Here is a 17,765-nt window from a genome sequence, read left to right as displayed (position 1 = left end):
TGCACGTACACTGTTGTGTCTCCCATTACATGAACTCAATAGCCCTGCTCCCTATGAGTAGTCTGGCTGCCATTCTCGTTTACCTTCTAGAGGACCGAACTTCTTCAGCCATGCCCTCTCTTCCCCACATCAAACCATGTATCACTGATGTGCCACTCCTATTAGCACATACAGATCCTCTAGAATTTCCTGATTTAAAAGAGCCCTCTCTTAATCCTACTATCCCCGCAAGTCGTCCATCATTTCTACGTTCCCCTTTCATCGCAAAAGTTCTCAGAGGATTTGTCCACATGTGTCTCCACTTTCTTGCCTCCCATTCAGACTACCAAACCTGGCATCTTTGTCTACCAGCCCACTACTAGTGTGTTCATCAAGGTCACTGGCAAACCTCTACGCAATTTAAGCCAATGGCATTTCTCGGGCTTCCACTGACAGAAACTGTAGCAGCATTCGATAAAAGTAAGTGCTCCAGCCTCCCTGAAATGCTCTCCTCCCTCTGCTTCTGTGTCACCTCCATCCTGGTTTTCCTTGTATCTCACTGGCCACTCCCCAATCTCCTTTGCTATTTATTTTCTTCCACCTCAAATGTGGCAGTGTGCTTCAGCAGGACTTTTTTTTTTCCAGGTAATCTCACCAGTTCCACAGCCATAAATATCACCTGACCTCTGATGGCCTCATCCTTGAGTCCTTCCTTTACTTTGTATCCCACATCCGGTCTATCACTAAGTGCTGCATTTTTACCTCCATTCTATTTCTCAAACTTCCCTTCTGTCTCCACTGTCACTAAGACCTCTAACTAGTTTGTACGTTTTCCCAGTCTCAAATTTATTCTGAGATGGTTTTTTAACAACCCGAAAGTCCTTCCCCAACTCAGTTATACCCTGTGACATCACTCTACTTCCCTCAAAATGCTTACTGCTCTCTATGCCTGCTAGTTACTTATTTCCTTGCTTTGCCCATCCCTGTCTTTCCTCCTCATCCCCACACTAGACTATGAATTCCATGAAAAAACAGACCTGGTCAGTTCTGGTCACAGTTATCCTCCAATGTGTCCACAGTGCCTAACACATGGGGGGGGGGAGGGGTCAACAAAAGCTTAAATGAATGAAGTATGGCTAGTGTTAAATGAGCTTAGTGAACTGGCTACACCATCAACAGTTACCTATTCTTATGCATTTCCCCTTGCTTGGGAGAGCTCTTTGAGGCTCGATCCTTTTTTGTGTCCTTACTATATATTATTAGCACACGTCTTAAACACATAGTGGTTGTTCCATAAAGAACTGATGAAACAAATAAGTTAAAATTAAAAATATGTGGACTTAGCATATTCCTATTTGTAAGGCATGAGAAGTACAAAGACATTTATTCTCCATTTGATGAAAAACATTTATAAATACAATTTTGGAAAGGAAATAAAAAAGTTCTCCCTGCCAAAAAGCTTCCTGTACCACAAGTATATTAGTGGCCTAAGAGAAACTCTTTTTCTACTTAAATCCACCTTCACTTCCACTTTATTTAGATTACAAAGTGGAAATAAAGTAGCTTGCAGACAGAAGTGAATGAGTTCATGTGAAAGCTTTTTGCAGATAGACCCAGGTTTCAACAGGTGAAAAGGTATTTTTAATTCAATTGCTTATAATGTGGCTATATCTTTACTAGAGACATTCATCACTTACTGATATCTCAGTCGTATATAGGATGAAACACCATGAATTCACGGGAAGAGTTCTTCATAAATCTAAAAAATAAAGAGAGTCTGCTAAATGTGGTATAACAGATTTACTTCTGTTTTTAATTATGGTGTTTACCTTCTATGTCATGCCCTAAGGTGAACACATGAGCAGCAGCAAGTAGCATAAGAAATGATCCTGTTTTTAAAAAGAAAACCTGTCCTAATTTTTGGAAGCTGAAGCTTACATAAAACAAACAGAGATAATAACAGTCAAAAATATTGTACCAAATCGGTCACAATCAGGGGCTAAATATGCAGTTTAGGAAATAAGATTTTAAAAACTGACATTAGCTTATGTTAATGAGAATCATAAAAGAGGTGAGATCTTAAATTACTCGTTAAGGATGGGCAGGACCCGAGAGACAAAAAGAAAAGGTATTTCAAACAGGGGAATAACATGACCAAAGGCACAAAAAATGTATAGAGTGTTAGTGGAAAAAGCAGCTGGGCACACTTTCATATAAGCAAAAAAATGAAAGAAAAATTCTAATGAACAGAAAAGGGCCAGATAAAGGCCTTGGACTCTGGATCTAGTTCTTCAGGCAACAGAGAAACATTTTAAGATCCATTATCAAATAAGATGACATAATACAGGAAATTCTGTATTTTAGGAAAATCAGCTGGTATGGATGATTGATTAGGTAAGATACAGAGAGCAAGGAGATGAAAAGGAAGAGTATTTAGCAAACTACTTCCTCCTTTAGACTTTGCTGGTTCTATTTTGAGACTAAATGCCTTTGGTCTCAAATGTACTTTGTAACTATATGACATGAATTCATTAGTTCTTATCTAAGTAACCAAGGCTTGAAATTCTACATGTTTGATTCCTTCCTTTACTTTTTTTGAACAGTCTGTTACCAACTCCTGATTATTTTTCTTAGCCTCAAAATGCTTTCAAATGTATTATTCCCTTTCCATTCCTACCACCAGTACCTTAAAGCAGGACCTCATTACCTTACATTTGGGTTTCTCTGTTTCTCTGCCTCCAGCCTTTCCTCCCTTTCATCTCAACCTAAACATTACTGCCAGGTTAATGATCCTTTGCTCAGAAATCTTGGAAGGCTTCTTACTGCTTGAAAAAACAAAAACCTGAATGCTTTAACCGGCAGTGGAGGGTGCCAGCTCACCACTGTGTCAAGACCCAGTTCAAATCCCACCTCCTTACAAATTCCTCTATCATTAGTCTAGACTGCATCGGCTCTGCCCAACAAAAATATAATGCAAGCCATTAATGTAATTAAAAATTTTATTCACAGCCACGTTGAAAAGTTTTGGGTGAAATTACTTTTAATGTATTTTATTTAACCCAATATATTCAAAATATTATCATTTCAGCAGGTAATCATTATTAATAAATTGAGATATTCTACATCGTTTTTCTTACCAAGTCTTTGAAATTCAGTATTTTATATTTACAGCATATTTCAAATCAATCTAACCACAATTTCAAGTGCTCAACAGCCACATGTAGCTCACGGCTGCAGTAACAGCACTAGGTCTAGACTCTAAAACCCATGCTTTCGTCTGTAGAGCACTGTGCTCTGCCACTCCTTAAGGTGCAGACTGGCACCATTCTATTCTGATGTACATGTCTTAGGCTTGTTTTTTTTTTTTTTTTTAAATGTTTATTTATTTTTGAGAGAGAGACAGAAAGCACACAAGCAGGGGAGGGGCAGAAAGAGGGAGACAGAGAATCTGAAGCAGACTCCAGGCTCTGAGCCGTCGGCACAGAGCCTGATGCAGGACTCAAACTCACCAACTGCGAGATCATGACCTAAGCTGAAGTTGGAGGCTTAACCGACCTAGCCACCCAGGCGCCCCATCTTAGGCTTGACTTTAATGGTATCACCAACCATTTAGTCCCTTGGCCCAAAACCTCTGGAGTCACCCTCCCTCCACCAAATTGCTGCCACCAGTTGAATCCTATTCAGAAAGGTCTCTCCAGGCACCTAGGTGGCTCAGTCGGTGAAGCGTCCAACTCTTGATTTCGGGTCAGGTCACCATCTCACAATTAGTGAGATCAAGCCCCATATTGGGCTCTGAGTAAATAGCATGGAGCCTACTTGGGATTCTATCTCCCTCTGCCCCCGCCCCCCACGAGCTCTCTCCCTCTCTCAAAATAAATAAACTTTTAAAAAAATTGTTTCTTTCACACGCATTACTATCCTACTTCAATTGAGGCACACATTACCTTACCTGAATGACTGCAATTTCCTCTTATCTAGTTTTCCTATTCCAAATTGATTCTCTGTACAGCTGTCAGAGACCACCCTGTGTGTGTGTGTATACACACACACACACACACACACTCACGCCCTTTCCTTGTGCAAAGTATGTGCACTGGCTCCCCTCTAACTACAGGATAAAGCCTGAACTCCTTAGCTGGAAATCAAGGTCCTTCACAAGTGGCTCTCAATCTCGCTCTTCCTTCGCCAACCACCCTTGCACTGCATGTTCCGGCACATTTATCTTCCCACTCTCCCTCAGCGCGCCAAAACTTCTCAAATCTCTGCAGCCAGGAATGATCTCCTCCCGAGCCTAGTAAATTCCTTGTGACCCTTCATGACCCAGCTCAAATAGTTATTCCTTTGTGAAGCCTTTTTGGTGGCCTCGGGCGGTTTATTTTCATTTAGCACAAACAGCACTAAGAATGTTTGTTGAATGGACGTTGAATGTATAGGCGAAGAGCAAAACTGATCATCTTTGTATCGCCAGTATCAAGCACAGCACTCAAATCCTAACCTAACCACAGTACCCTAACCAGGTCATAAATTGCTTCCTTGAGTCTGACGGACTCATTCATCCCAATTACCAATTACAGTTCCTTGCTCTCTCAATAACGACCTTGCATGTTGATGACAACCAAAAGGAACTACACAAAATCCAAGGGAAAACGAAGGAATCTGGGTTGGCCTTTGAACTCACGTGGTACAAAAAAGCCTCTTCCTGGTTAGTTCAGAAAGAGAAGCGGCTTCTTAAAAAAAAAAAAAAAAAAAAAAAAAAAAAAAAAAAATCACAAGGGTTGCAAAATAAAAAAATTGGGGATGGGTAATTGATAACTCAGGTTCGGCAGGTGGCAGGAGGCCACACTTGCCAGTGTTAAGGCTGGTGTGACCTCCAGTTTACTTAAGAGCTAGTAAAACAGTGACGGTGGAAGCGCTCGAGGGCAAAGCGAGGGCTGGGAGGGTGGGGAGGCTGGGGGGCGCGAGGCGCGGAAGGCCAAGACAATTTTAATAAAGCGTGGTTAACATCTTAAAAGGTCTCCGGAGTCGATTAACTAAAAAGGACGCCTACTTCGTGCCCAGTGCTTAGCAGTCTCGTGGCCTTTGAACCCGAGGCCACGGGAAGACCCCCAGCGAGGAGTCCAAGAACACGGTAACCACGAGGCCAAAGCTGGCGTCAGATTAACTCCTCCAACGCCGAGAAACAGGGCAGAGGAAAACAGCAAAAAAAAAAAAAAAAAGGGGGGGGGGGAGCACATAGGAGTGAACCGTACGGACTGCCACAAAGACCGGGAGCTCTAGACCCCCGGAGAAATCACTTCTCTTTCCCTCGCTGAGCACTTCTGCCAGGTCCGGCCAGGACAGTCGCAACCGAAACCCCAGGAGCACGTCCCCAGCAGAGACCCGGCCGGAGTTGCAGCCAGGGTCTCCCCTGAGGGCCGAGGGCGCCCCCTCCCCCACCAAAGGGCTCACTCCTTTCCTCCGCCCTCACTTGCCTCGTCAGTCCTCCCCCAACGCCGTCCACTGCCCTTCCCAACCCCTAGTCGAATCCAGGTTCAAGAGCGAGAAAAGCTGATGCTCGCTCAGCAGCACCCGTGACGATCAGCCAGCAGAAGGCCCCCCGATGGCGGCCGCCATTTTGAAACTGGAGGCGAGCCGTTGAGGCGGGGAAGGCCCAGGGCGATACCATCTTCGAGGGGTAGAGACGAAGCTGTGGGAAGGAGATGGCGCTTTACCCCAACAAGTCCCGTCATCTTGCACCGAAGTGTAGTTTTAGAAAATTTATAATGTGTGAAAAGCTAAAATAAATACGAGAAGAGTCAAACATGAAAAGGAAGAAGGGGTTTGGTTTCCCACCGCCACCCCTCTCTTCGAGCGGGCGTGGCGAATGGCAGGTCCCAAGGCCGCAGCTTCCGCCGGCGCCGGTGGCTGGGCTCGCCTTTGCCCTGGGTCGTGGGGTCCTTTTTGGCACCAAGGCCGCAGGTGGGTCCCGGGTCCAGGAGCGCCGAGGCGCCCCGTTGTGTAGGCAGGGAGGGTCCACCTCTAGGAAAGCCCTCGGCGGCGGTACGTGTAGGCGGGGGGGTGGCCCGGGGCTTGCGAGCGGTGGAGACGGGGAAGAGAAATGGGGGTTTCTTCCCGGGGACGGCTGGGCTCCCGTTTTGCGCCTGGCGGCTTTTGGAAAGGGTGGTGGGAGGCTGTCATTATTGGAAAACGTCTTTAAGGGATAACCCGGTGACCGCCCTTGGCCGGGTCGCAGAGGTTACAGGCCGGGGTCGCACTCCAGGCTCAAGGAGGGAAGCCGCTGCTTCTCTGCCAGCATCACATATTCGTCCAGGTTTCAGCGTTCTGTCTCCTCGTTGCTCTAGATTGGAAACCTCGTTCTCTTCCAAATCGCAAACCTTCTTGAGCCGGCCATTGCGCGCGCGTACACACACACACACACACACACACACACATATATCACTTTAAAAATGTAATACTGCATTTGTGCTTGGTTTCCAGGGTGGATATGTCATTAAGACGTTTCCAGATCTCAAGCAGTTCAGTTTCTCCACGCATCCCGCACTGCTTTTCATCGATCATATATATGGTTCAAAAAAATGTCGATCTAAAGTGCTGTGGGGACCTGTTAGAGATTAGGATTTAATTTTTGAAATATCTATTCATTTATGTTTTTACAACGTAAATTGGCTTACAAAAATGCATACCAGATTCAGTTTTCTTTTTAGAAGTTACGCGAGAAAAATTGGGTTGAAGAAAAAGTAATGTTAAGAAAAATAAGATAATCCTGAGTGAGGTCGGTCTAAATGTTTACCTCTAGAGTTACCTTAACGGACAATAAAGCACAAGTAGCTTGAACCAAGGAGCCACCCTGCCTGAGTATTAATCCCAGCTCTACCACTTAACTGCATTTGTCACATTATGCAAGTTGATTGTCCCTGGATTTCCTCGTGAAAAAAATGTGCCTCCTACGTCGGGGACATTAGTGCAGACACGCATAGTGTTGTGAAGATTACATGAGGTTAGTGATGGTGAAAAGCAGTAAGAACCGTACCTGACAGTGCTATATGAGTCTGCTCTTTCTAGAGGTAGGGCAAAAAATTTGGAATATTGGTAACAGAGGACAGGTGATAAGTTAATGATTCCTTGAGTCTGTAAGAGAAAAAACAATTCGTTTTTCTTAGGAATACCATAGCAAGTCCCAGTTCTAAAGTAAAAGCAGAATTTTTCATGAGTCTTCCGTGGAAAGAAGACAGTACTAAGTGCAGTCTTCTCTTGGTCACCCATGTGGATGTCACTCTTCATCCAAACCTAGGCTTGTTTCATTGGAGTCTGTCCCAGGACCTCACTGCTGTTTGTCCATCACTGAAAGCCCTCTGTGGTCTTAGGCCCATGACCAGAGCCTGTCTATACTCCACCTTCTAGCCATTCTTCCGGGAATCATTCTAGCTCACTCTTAGGTCCATAAATCTTTGTCCTCCCTGGTCATCCACTCACAGTGAAATACAGGGGACAAATTATGTTCAGTGCCACTGCTCCCAAAGTCCATTAGATAGATGATACAAGTGTAATATGAAATGCTTGTGGGACTAAGATTTGTCATTTACTTCCTAGCAATAGAATCATGGTGGCTGGACCCAGTTCTGTATTTTGAACATACAGAATCCTTCCATCGACCAGTCTTCACCTGTGGAATATATGTGAGAGCCTATATGGAGCCAGGGCCTCAGAGGCTTGTCTCAGAATCTTCTCAGAATCTCAGAGTAGAGCCAGACAAAATACCTACTTGCCCTGTTGGAAGAATGCCAACAATAATGGCTTATAGCCCACGGGTGGCCATGGGCTTATTTAAAACAGTCTCGGACTGAGTCACCAGGCATTTTTTAAAATGCAAACACTATCTCGGGGTGCCTGGGTGGCTCAGTGGGTTGAGTGTCTGACTTCAACGCAGGTCATGATCTCGCGGTTGACGAGTTCGAGCCTCACGTTGGGCTCTGTGCTGACAGCTCAGAGCCTGGAGCCTGCTTCAGATGCTGTGTCTCCCTCTGTATTCCCCCCCCCCCCCCCCACTCATGCTCTGTCTCTCTCTGTCTCAAAAATAAAATAAACATTAAAAAAAAAAATTAAATGCAAACACTATCTGACTCTGCTGTGCTGTTAGGCTTGACCCCTATTAAGAAATCTGAGGAATCTGTAGCAACAGGTGACAATACATGAGAGCTTGATTTCTACAGAGGCCTATCTTGTCTAGTATTCTGCATTTTCCTGCTTTCAAAGTTACATTGTTTGATTAAGGCATGTATTATTCCCATATTTGACTGGCTCAAGTTTATAAAACAAGGGGCTATAATTTGGTGGGCACTTGCTCAGATTCACAAAAAGTGCTTTGTATCTAAATGCAAATAATGTTACTTAAGGCACAATGCTAAGAGAGCCACCATCTTCTAGAAAAGATGAGGTTACCCAAGAACTATTTGCATCAAATTAGCTAACTAAATCAATTCTTTGAGTTACAGGTTTTTCCAACCCCACCCAGAGGGAGGACCAAGGAGTCTCTATTTTTGATAAAGACTGCCAGGTGCTTTTTAATTTTTTTTTTTAATATTTGTTTATTTTTGAGAGAGCACGAGCTGGGGAGAGGCAGAGAGAGAGAGAGGGAGACACAGAATCCGAAGCAGGCTCCAGGCTCCGAGCTGTCAGCACAGACCCCGACGCAGGGCTCGAACCCAAAAACCATGAGATCATGGTTGGAACCAAAGTCGGACACTTAACCGACTGAACCACCCAGGAGCCCCAGGGCTCCCCAGGTGCTTTTGATGTGCAGGCAAGTTTGAGAATAACAGCTGTAGACAATAGACTAAAACTTTAATGCCGGAACTATAAGTTATATATTTTAAATACCTCATTTACTTTTCATAATTTTCCAGATTGGTGATATTCAGACTGGAACATGCTATATGTAATATTACACCTTGTTAAATAGAGTATATAGTAATTGTGCAGCTTTTCACTTCATGGCCATTTTCTAGCCCAGTGCCTTTAGATAGTGATTAAGTTTGAGAAATATAGTAATAGAATGTGTAAGTATGAGAAATGGTATCGTAGGAGGAGAAGCAGGATCCGGTCTACCTAATCCTAGCAGTTTCGTGCTAAGCACTTTTATTGGCAGTAACGTGTTCTCTTACTAGGGTATTGTCCTGTGCCTTCTCAGCCATTGTATATTATTTATTCATTTTAGATTCATATATAGGCAGATGTATTTTGAGTTCATCTTTAGGTACACATTTTTACAGAAAACTGACAATGCAACTATGTTTTTATGGAATTAATGCAAATTTATTTTCCATTTGGTAGCTTCTAGTTCTATTCTTCCTCTTCTACCTTTTAGGAACTCTTAGAACTTAAAATCCCTTAAGTCCCATGAATTCAGGAAGAGATCAGGAATATCAATTCAGGAAGAGAGGCATTGTGATCTAATAGAATACAGAGCTTTGGAGCAAACCTGAGTTTGAATTCCAGCTCTGTACTCAATTTTAGGTTAAGGTGTTTTCTAATCTGTAAAATTAGGATAATAATAGTTATTTCATGTTACATATAAGACTATATGATGGCTCCGGTACCTAGTAGTCGTTCTCTGAAAGTAAATTCCCTCCTGCCCATATCTTTTATAAAATCACTGATTGATATTGAGATCTACCATGACATTTTTTTAACGTTTATTCATTTTAGAGAGAGTGGGGGAGCGGCAGAGACAGAGGGAGACAGAATCCAAAGCAGGCTCCAGGCTCTGAGCTGTCAGCATAGAGCCCGATGCAGGGCTCGAATTTAGGAACGGCAAGATCGTGATCCAAGCCGCAGTTGGACACACAGCCAGCTGAGCCACCCAGGCGCCCCTAGCATGACATTGTCGAATGTGGTTATTTTTTTTAATTTCTCTCATATCTTCATTTACTTTCAAAAATTAGTTTCAGCTTTGTGCTGTAGCGGTATCATAGCTAATGGGGTTTATCCGAGTCACAATTACTGCTAAGTCAAAAATTAGTCTTCAATATTTATAGCTTTATCTAAAGAATTTGGGTTTTGGCATAATAGTATAATTGTATTTTAGTATTGTAAGAGGTCCTAAAAGGTTTTTTTTTGGTCTTAAAAAGATTTTACACATGTGTAAAAGTTTTAAGTTAACAGTAGGAGGATGCAAATACTCAGCTTTTGCAGGTGGAATTTTTTATACTCCATTTCTCTGCACTGTACCATATCAGATCACTAGTGGAACTAGAAAAAAAGTTAATAAGTTGATTTTAGTGCAATGCAATTTTTAAACTTTTTTTTTTTTTAAGTTTATTTATTTTTGAGAGAGAGAGACAGAGTGTGAGCGGGCAAGGGGTAGAGAGAGAGAGGGAGACAGAGAATCCGAAGCAGGTTCCAGGCTCTGAGCTGTCCCCACAGACCCCAACTCAGGACTTGAATTCATGAACTGTGAGATTATGACCTGAGCCGAAGTCGGACGTTTAACCGACTGAGCCACCCAGGCACCGCATAGTGCAATGCAATTTTTCTATTAACCATTGTCACCTATATAATCGTCGAGTAGATTTTAAGTTGTATACTGCATTCTGATGCTGAGCAAATTTGAAGAGGCTTATTATGCTTTTAACATTTACTAAATTTGGGATTAGCTCTCTGTTTCAGATGTAATTAAAAAATTTTTTTTAATGTATTTATTTTGGGAGAGAGACAGAGGGTGTGTGCACGAGTGGGAGAGGGGCAGAGAGAGAGGATGCAAGCAGGCCCTGAGCTGTCCGCACAGAGCCCAAAGTGGGGCTCGACCACACCAACAGTGAGATCATGACCTGAGCTGAAATGGAGTCAGAAGCTTAACCGGCTGAGCCACCCATGTGCCCCAAAATGCAATTTTTCAAGATATTTCAAAGGCAGTTATATTTCTGCTCATTCTTCTTTTTTGTTGTTGTTTTTGTGTTTGTTTTTTTTTTTTTTTAGCATTCATGATGAACGTAATTCAGATTGTTCGTGACCACTGGGTACATATACTTGTGCCTGTGGGATTTGTCCTTGGATGTTATCTAGACAAAAAGAGCGATGAAAAGCTAACTGCCTTCCGGAACAAGAGTTTGTTGTTTAAAAGGTTAGTTTGTACGTTTGTTTTAAACCAACAATTGGCCAGCTTTTGGTAATACTCTTTAATACCATGTGTGCCAAAAATAAGCAGAAAGGGTAAATTTTCCCCCAAGAACTTATATTCAAGTGCTATCATTTTGTAGTATTATTTGTCGTTTAATCTTTGGATAAAACTGAGTGGTTACCTTTCGAATAACAGGTCTTCAGTTTATGAACAGGGTATTTCCGATGTTTGAATTTTTTTTTTTTTTTTTTTTTTTTTTGGCATTCAGGGTACATTTGTAATATAGAAACGAAGTTTTAAACTAGCTCACCAAAGCCTACTTTAATGTGGCTTTCACACACATTATCAGACAGCATTTTACATAAACCAGAATGTAGCTGAAATATGTGATACCAATAGTGGCTCGGTGCTATGTTTGCAGCCACACTGCTGGAGAGCTCTAGACACGGTGGCCAAGTGATCAGAAGGCAGCTGATCGCTGCCTGGTCCCGTTGTGTCTGGAGATGGCTTTTTTGGCAGCAGAGAGGTAGTTAGCAAGGCAGGGTGCCTGCCACTGGGTGTCACCTAGGTGGGAAGAAGCTCCGGGGACCAGAGGCTTGAGCAGCATTCACAGTCCCTATGTAGAGGAGGTCTATGGTTAGGGATTTCAAGAACGATCACACACATGAATTAGAAAGGGTTTAGAAAACCTCAAGTGAACAGAGGATAAAAGCTTTCATACAGACTAAGAAATTACGGTTCCTAAATCTAGAAAAATGAAATTGAAGGGCTGGTAAAAATTTAAAATCATGAGAGAACAGAATGGCTCTGTTGAGTCTATATAAAAACCTTAATGGGTCAATTTAATAGAATATAAAATATTGAACTCATGCTCTTCTTTTTCTCCCCCATGAAAGTTTAATTTATACCTTTTCCTTTCCTTCCTTTCTAATTTCCACACAGGGAATTGAGACCCAATGAAGAAGTCACCTGGAAGTAAAGGCTGTGACTGAAATACAGAATGTTCACATTTTAAAAATTGGGAGAGAAATAAAAACACATTCATTGTTTCATTTAAAGTGTGAGTCTTTTTATGTTGGAGTAGTCTTCCACATTTCAAGTGATAGGCACCCATAGCTTAAAAATAATTATTGAGCACTTGATTATGCACATTGATGTTAAATTTACAATCAGCATTTCGTTTTCTTTTCCCCATTTTAGACCATAGCACTATTAAATTATATAGCAATTTTTTCCTCAGGTAGTTTTCAGAAAAGTGTTTTCAAATTATGTGCTTTAGAAGGATGACACTAGCTGAAAATTTTGGTGACCTTGAGTTTGGCAAAGACTTCTTAAATACAACACCTAAAGCATGAACTAGTTTTAAAAACTTTTGCTCTTCAAAAAATACTGTTCCAAAAATGAAAATGCAGCCATAAATTGGGAGAAACGTAATGTACAACAACTTATTATCTAGAATATGTAAAGAACCCTTCTACCTTAATAATAAGACAACCCAGTTTTTTAAAACAATTCACTTATTTTTTTAAGTAATCTCTACACCCAGTGTGAAGCTCAAACTCAACGACCCCCAGATCAAGAGTTGCACGCCCCACTAACTGAGCCAGCCAGACACTCCCAGCCCAATTTTTTTAAATGAGCAAAAGATTTTAATAGACACTTTACCAAAAAAGATAAGAGGATGGCAAATAAAGTACATGAAAAGACTCCCAACATCAGCAGTCATTAGGGAAATGCAAGTTTAAGCCACAATGGTACCGCGACACACCTATTCGAATGGTCAAGTTAAAAGATTGATGTATTTACCAGTGTTGGCGAGGAACTGGACCTCACACACTGCTGGCAGGAGCGTAACCTGGAGTTTGCAGTTGTAGCACTTTGGAAATCCAGTTTAGTGGTTTCAAATGGGAATAACACCTACCATATGCCCCAGCCATTCCGCTCTGAGATACTCCTCCATAAAGGAGAGCCTCCTTTCACACAAAGACTTCCATAAATATGCATAGTCCAATATTAAAGATAACCCAAATGTCAGTCAAGTCCGTACACTGTGTTAAACCCATACAATGGAATACTACTTGGCATTAAAGGAATGATCTAGAGTGCCCGGGTGGCTTAAGTTGGTTGGGCCACTGACTTCGGCTCAGGTCCTGAACTCACGGCTCATGAGTTCAAGCCCCATGTTGGGCTCTGTGCTGACAGCTCAGACCCTGGAGCCTGCTTCGGATTCTGTGTCTCCCTCTCTGCCTCTGCCCCACTCCCTCCTCCACTCATGCTCTAAGGTAAATAAACATTAATAAATAAATAAATAATTTTTAAAAAGGAATGATCTAATGCTTCAACATTAATGAATTTCAAATTAATTATCCAGGATGAAAGAAGCCAGACAAAAAGCATACGCTTTACGGTTCCACTTATATGAAATGTTAGAAACTGTAAACTGTAGTAACAAAGCAGATCACTGGTTGCCTGGAGGCGCAAAGTCCAGAAAAGGGTTAGAGGTAAGAATGACCAGGGAGGGGCAGCACCTGAGTGGCTCGGTCCATTGAGTGTCTGACTCGGTTTTGGCTCAGGTCATGATCTCACAATTCGTGAGTTCAAGCCCTGTGTGTCGGGCTCTGTGCTGATGATATGAAGCCTGCTTGGGATTCTCTGTCTCCTCTCTCTCTGCCCTTGCCCTGCTCTCTCCATCTCTCTCAAAAAATAAATAAACATGAAAAAAAAATAATATGAATTACAAGGGGGCACAAGGAAACTTTGAGGAAACTTTGCTTCGGATGGTTCCATGGATGTATATATGTCATCTGTTGTATTCAACTACCTCTTCTCAGAAAACATTTTGTTTTAGATAATACTGGATTTAGAAGAAGTAATATTACAATGAAATGATACTCCCTAATTATCAATGATTCTTGTCAGGACTCTGGACACTGAATCTGACACACCTTCCATTTTAAAATGTGAAATGGTTAAAATTCCGTTAAGCTATTTGGTCTTCAGTAACAACAAAATGAACACCAGATTAAACTTAGAATATACGGTGTTCAAGAAGATAGAAATATCTGTGCAATCTCACTTGTTGACATAAAACTCCAATGAAGTAGATTAGAGAAAATCTGAGTGGCCCGAGGTGGCATAAGAAGTCTACTAGTAGTGGGTCTGTTTGGTCTGCTGTCTCACCAGCAACTCTCCTGATTAGCTCAGTAACTTCTCTCTCCCACTGAATTATCGTAATACTTTCCTGTGCCAATCAGTCAAAAAGAATTCATGCATTTATTCACTGCTCTGTACCAACCCTTGATACAAAGACTAAGACTCCTCTGCCCCTCAAAAGCTAATAGTTCAGTAGCATATAAAGTAATAGGTCCAGTATGGTGTAATGAGTGCATTCCTATAGGCACGTGCAAGGTATAGTGGCACAAAGGACTTCGTTAGAAGACTCTGGAAATCAAGGGAAGCAGCTAGTGTGATGAGCAGGGGGAATTCTGGGAGATAGAGCTGGACAGGTAGTTGGTCCAGGTCACTAAGTGCTTTTTAAGCCAGCAGTGGGAAGCCACTGAAGGATTTTAGAGTAAGATTTGTGTAATTAGTATTTAAAGATCCCTCCCAATATAAGCTCCATGAAGATGGGACTGTTTGTTTCATGGTTACGGTCCCAGTGCCTGACACATAGTAGTATTCCATTTGTTAAAAGGAAGAAAAACTGATGAGATTTGCATGTTTGAGAGATCATTGACAGTACTATGAATCTTACATATTGAGACTGGAATTAGAAGACCAATTCAGAAATCCTCAAACCAGGCTGGCTACACAACAGACCAAGAGGGCTTGAACTACCAGCAGCAATGAAGAAAGAGGGGAGACAGTGAATACACAACATTTGAGGACTGACCAATGCAAGGAGTGAGGGGGAAGAGTTAGGGAATCACGAATCATTCCCAGACACTTGGCTTCATTAATTCATTTGAAAGACATCAACTACCAAATGGTCATAAGACATGGGCCCTGCCATCATGACATTTATAGGATGTTGGGGAAGATGTATGGTTAAACCAACTATTATGATACTGTGTAAAAGTGACTATGTATGATAGAGGCACATACAGGAGCTCAGAAGGGGGAGAGGGACTTCTAAATTCAGTGGAAAGCAGGGAACATTTTCTATAGGGTATAGTCATTGAGTTTTGAAGGATGATATGAGTTATCTTACAAAGTTAAAAGTTTAGGATGTGCTGAATAACAAGTGGAATTATAATAATAGGAAATGCAACACATTTAATATGCAGATCATACACTGTTTCAATGGCAAAGCCAAAACCAGAACTTTCATTCTGACTCCCAGGCATCAGTCTTTTCACTTTACAATGTTCCCTATTAATCATATGCTCAACAGGTGGGGAAGCCCTAATGAAATGATTAGTATTAATTCAACATCACTGAATATTGCCGGGAGGATTTAAGAGGGAACGAAACAATGAGTCCTTCAGCATATTGTTCATCCTAGTAAGCAGTTACTCACTAGAGAGAGTTAAAGCATGTCCTTCCAAAACTCAAGTCCACCCAGAACCAAAGACCTTGTTTGGAAGTAGGTTCTTTGCCAATGAAATTAGTTAAAGATCGCAGCGTGAATTAAGGTAAGACCTAAATCCAATCATTGGTATCTTATGAGAGGACAGAGACACACAGAAGGAAGATGGCCATGTAAAGACCAAAGCCAAGGTTGGAATTCTGCAACCGCAAGCCAACTAATTAATAATGCTAGGAGCCTTTAGAAGCTGGAAGAAGGAAGGATTTCTCCCTGTGGCTTTGGAGCATGGGCCTGCTGACACCTTTGTTTCAGACATCTGGCCTCAAGAACAACGAGAGAATATATTTCTGTTTTTAGCCACCAAGTTTGTGATGATTTGCTGCGGTAGCCATATAAAATGAATATAATCACATTTTTTTTCTGAATAATACAATATAGTTCAAAAATCAAGAATAAAATTGTATACTGTGAAAAGTCTCCCTCCCACCCCTGCCTATTTGCCTAGTTCCCTTCCCATCTCAAACATGTAGGTAACCTCTGGGTCTCCTATATAGTCTTCCAGAGATTTGTAATGTATATAAGCAAAAAAGTAAACACATATTTCTGTACATAGACACAAACTTTCTTTTAAAAAAATCAGGAAAAAAAGTGGTTTGCATATTTTTTCACTTCGTGAGATCATGATTTGTTTCCCCAGTCAGTCCACAGTTCCTTAAGAACATGCATGGACTGTTTCCCCAATATGGGATTGTGGACTGTGCACACAGCATCATCTGATAAATGGTAACTAAATCCTATCCCAGAGCACCCGGTCCTCACTGGACTCTCCATTTCCTTACCTCCTGCTGCCCCTTGTGTTCCTCTGAACCTGCACTCACCAAAGTCAACAATAGTCTCCATAGCAATACAATTTAGTGGAATCTTGCTAAGTCCTGATGTTGCTGGACCTCTTGGCAGCAACTGATACCGACTGCTCCTTGAAACGTTCCCTTCTCAGGGCTTTGATAACTTTACACTCCCCTGCTTTTTCCTCCCTTCTCTTCCACTACTCCTTCTCTACCCTCAAGATTCTGCTTTAGATCCTCTTCTCAAGCTCTTCCTTTTCTTCTAGATGATTTTATTCACTCCTGTGAATAACTCCCTGCTCTATAGCAAAACCAAACCCCTGAACTCCAGACTATCTATCTTTTAAAAAATATTTATTTATTGGAAGAGTGCAAGCGGGGGAGGAGCAGAGAGAGGGGACAGAGGATCCAAAGCAGGTTCTGCACTTACAGGCTAACATCAGCAAGCCCAAAGTGGGGCTCCAACAAGATCATGACCTGAGCTCAACCAACGGAGCCACCCAGGTGCCTCTATCTATCTATCTATCCATCATCTATCTATGTGCCCACCCATTACTTTTCTCATGGATCATAGGTTTGTCAAATTCAACATCTCTAAGAGGTAACCTCTATCTTCTCTTTCCCAAACCTTGCCCTTCCTCCTGCTCCTGCCACAGTGGCTGCCTAGGGCAGAAACCCAGACATCATACCTAATGTTTCTATGTCCCTCACTTCCCACGGTCACCAAGTTCTGTTGAGTCTCCACGATTCCTCATTATCTCTCAAAACGGTCTCCTCTCGACTGCAGGTCAATACTCTAGTCCAAACACCATCAGCTCTCCTAAGACTCCCTCGACAGCGTCAGCTCTTTTCTGTAGCTAGTGATCTTTATAAAATGCAAATCTGAGCATGTCTCTTCTCCTTTAAAAACTGTATATAACTCCCTAACTGCCTTTAAAAGGCATACCTTCCTGGGAGCACCTGGGTGGCCCACATTGGGTTCTCTGTTGTCAGTACGGAGTCGGCTTCAGATCCTCTGTCCCCCTCTCTCTGCCCCTCGCCCACTCTCTCTCTCTCAAAAATAAATAAACATTAAAAAAATTTTTTTAAAGCATACCTTTCTTAATTTCAAGGTGCAAAATCTGCTTCTTCCCTACTCCTTCAGTTTCCTCAAATACCTTCCCCCCATTTTACTGGATTTTTCAGTTCCTCCAACTCATGCTTCCTCTTCAGGGCCAGAACACAGACACTAATAACAAGGTGTATGGATTTGGACCCCAGCGCAGCAACTTACCAGTTGACTTTGTTCACCCTTCTT

The 17,765-nt window shown here is 42.1% G+C and overlaps 2 protein-coding genes across 4 annotated transcripts in view; one reads left to right on the top strand and one right to left on the bottom strand.

Annotated features, from left to right (window-relative positions):
• Positions 1-5,610, bottom strand: part of CPSF2 (cleavage and polyadenylation specific factor 2) — a 32,966-nt gene extending 27,356 nt beyond the window's left edge. Inside the window, exons 1-2 of one of the 2 annotated variants that reach the window (XM_053889715.1) lie at positions 5,451-5,610; positions 1,673-1,738 (exon numbers count right to left, since the gene is read on the bottom strand). The gene's annotated coding sequence lies outside the window, so the exon portion shown is untranslated. The remainder of the gene's footprint in view (positions 1-1,672; positions 1,739-5,450) is intronic. The other variant, XM_053889713.1, reaches the window with a different exon arrangement.
• A 155-nt stretch (positions 5,611-5,765) lies between these two features.
• NDUFB1 (NADH:ubiquinone oxidoreductase subunit B1) lies at positions 5,766-12,145 on the top strand. 2 transcript variants are annotated; one of them, XM_053889723.1, is made up of 3 exons: positions 5,766-5,937; positions 10,954-11,098; positions 12,038-12,145. In XM_053889723.1, exons 1-3 carry the CDS (start codon positions 5,781-5,783, stop codon positions 12,072-12,074), a joined length of 339 nt encoding a protein of 112 aa, XP_053745698.1. In that variant the 5' UTR covers positions 5,766-5,780; the 3' UTR covers positions 12,075-12,145. The 2 variants fall into 2 exon arrangements, with proteins under 2 accessions (XP_053745698.1, XP_019317634.2); XM_019462089.2 differs by having other exon boundaries at positions 5,891-6,018.
• The last annotated feature ends 5,620 nt before the right edge of the window (positions 12,146-17,765 follow it).

Source organism: Panthera pardus, unplaced genomic scaffold, assembly GCF_024362965.1.
Source record: "Panthera pardus isolate Hobbes unplaced genomic scaffold, ASM2436296v1 HiC_scaffold_24, whole genome shotgun sequence".
In the NCBI taxonomy this organism is placed as follows: domain Eukaryota; kingdom Metazoa; phylum Chordata; class Mammalia; order Carnivora; family Felidae; genus Panthera; species Panthera pardus.
This window is presented reverse-complemented; position numbering and strand designations above follow the sequence as displayed.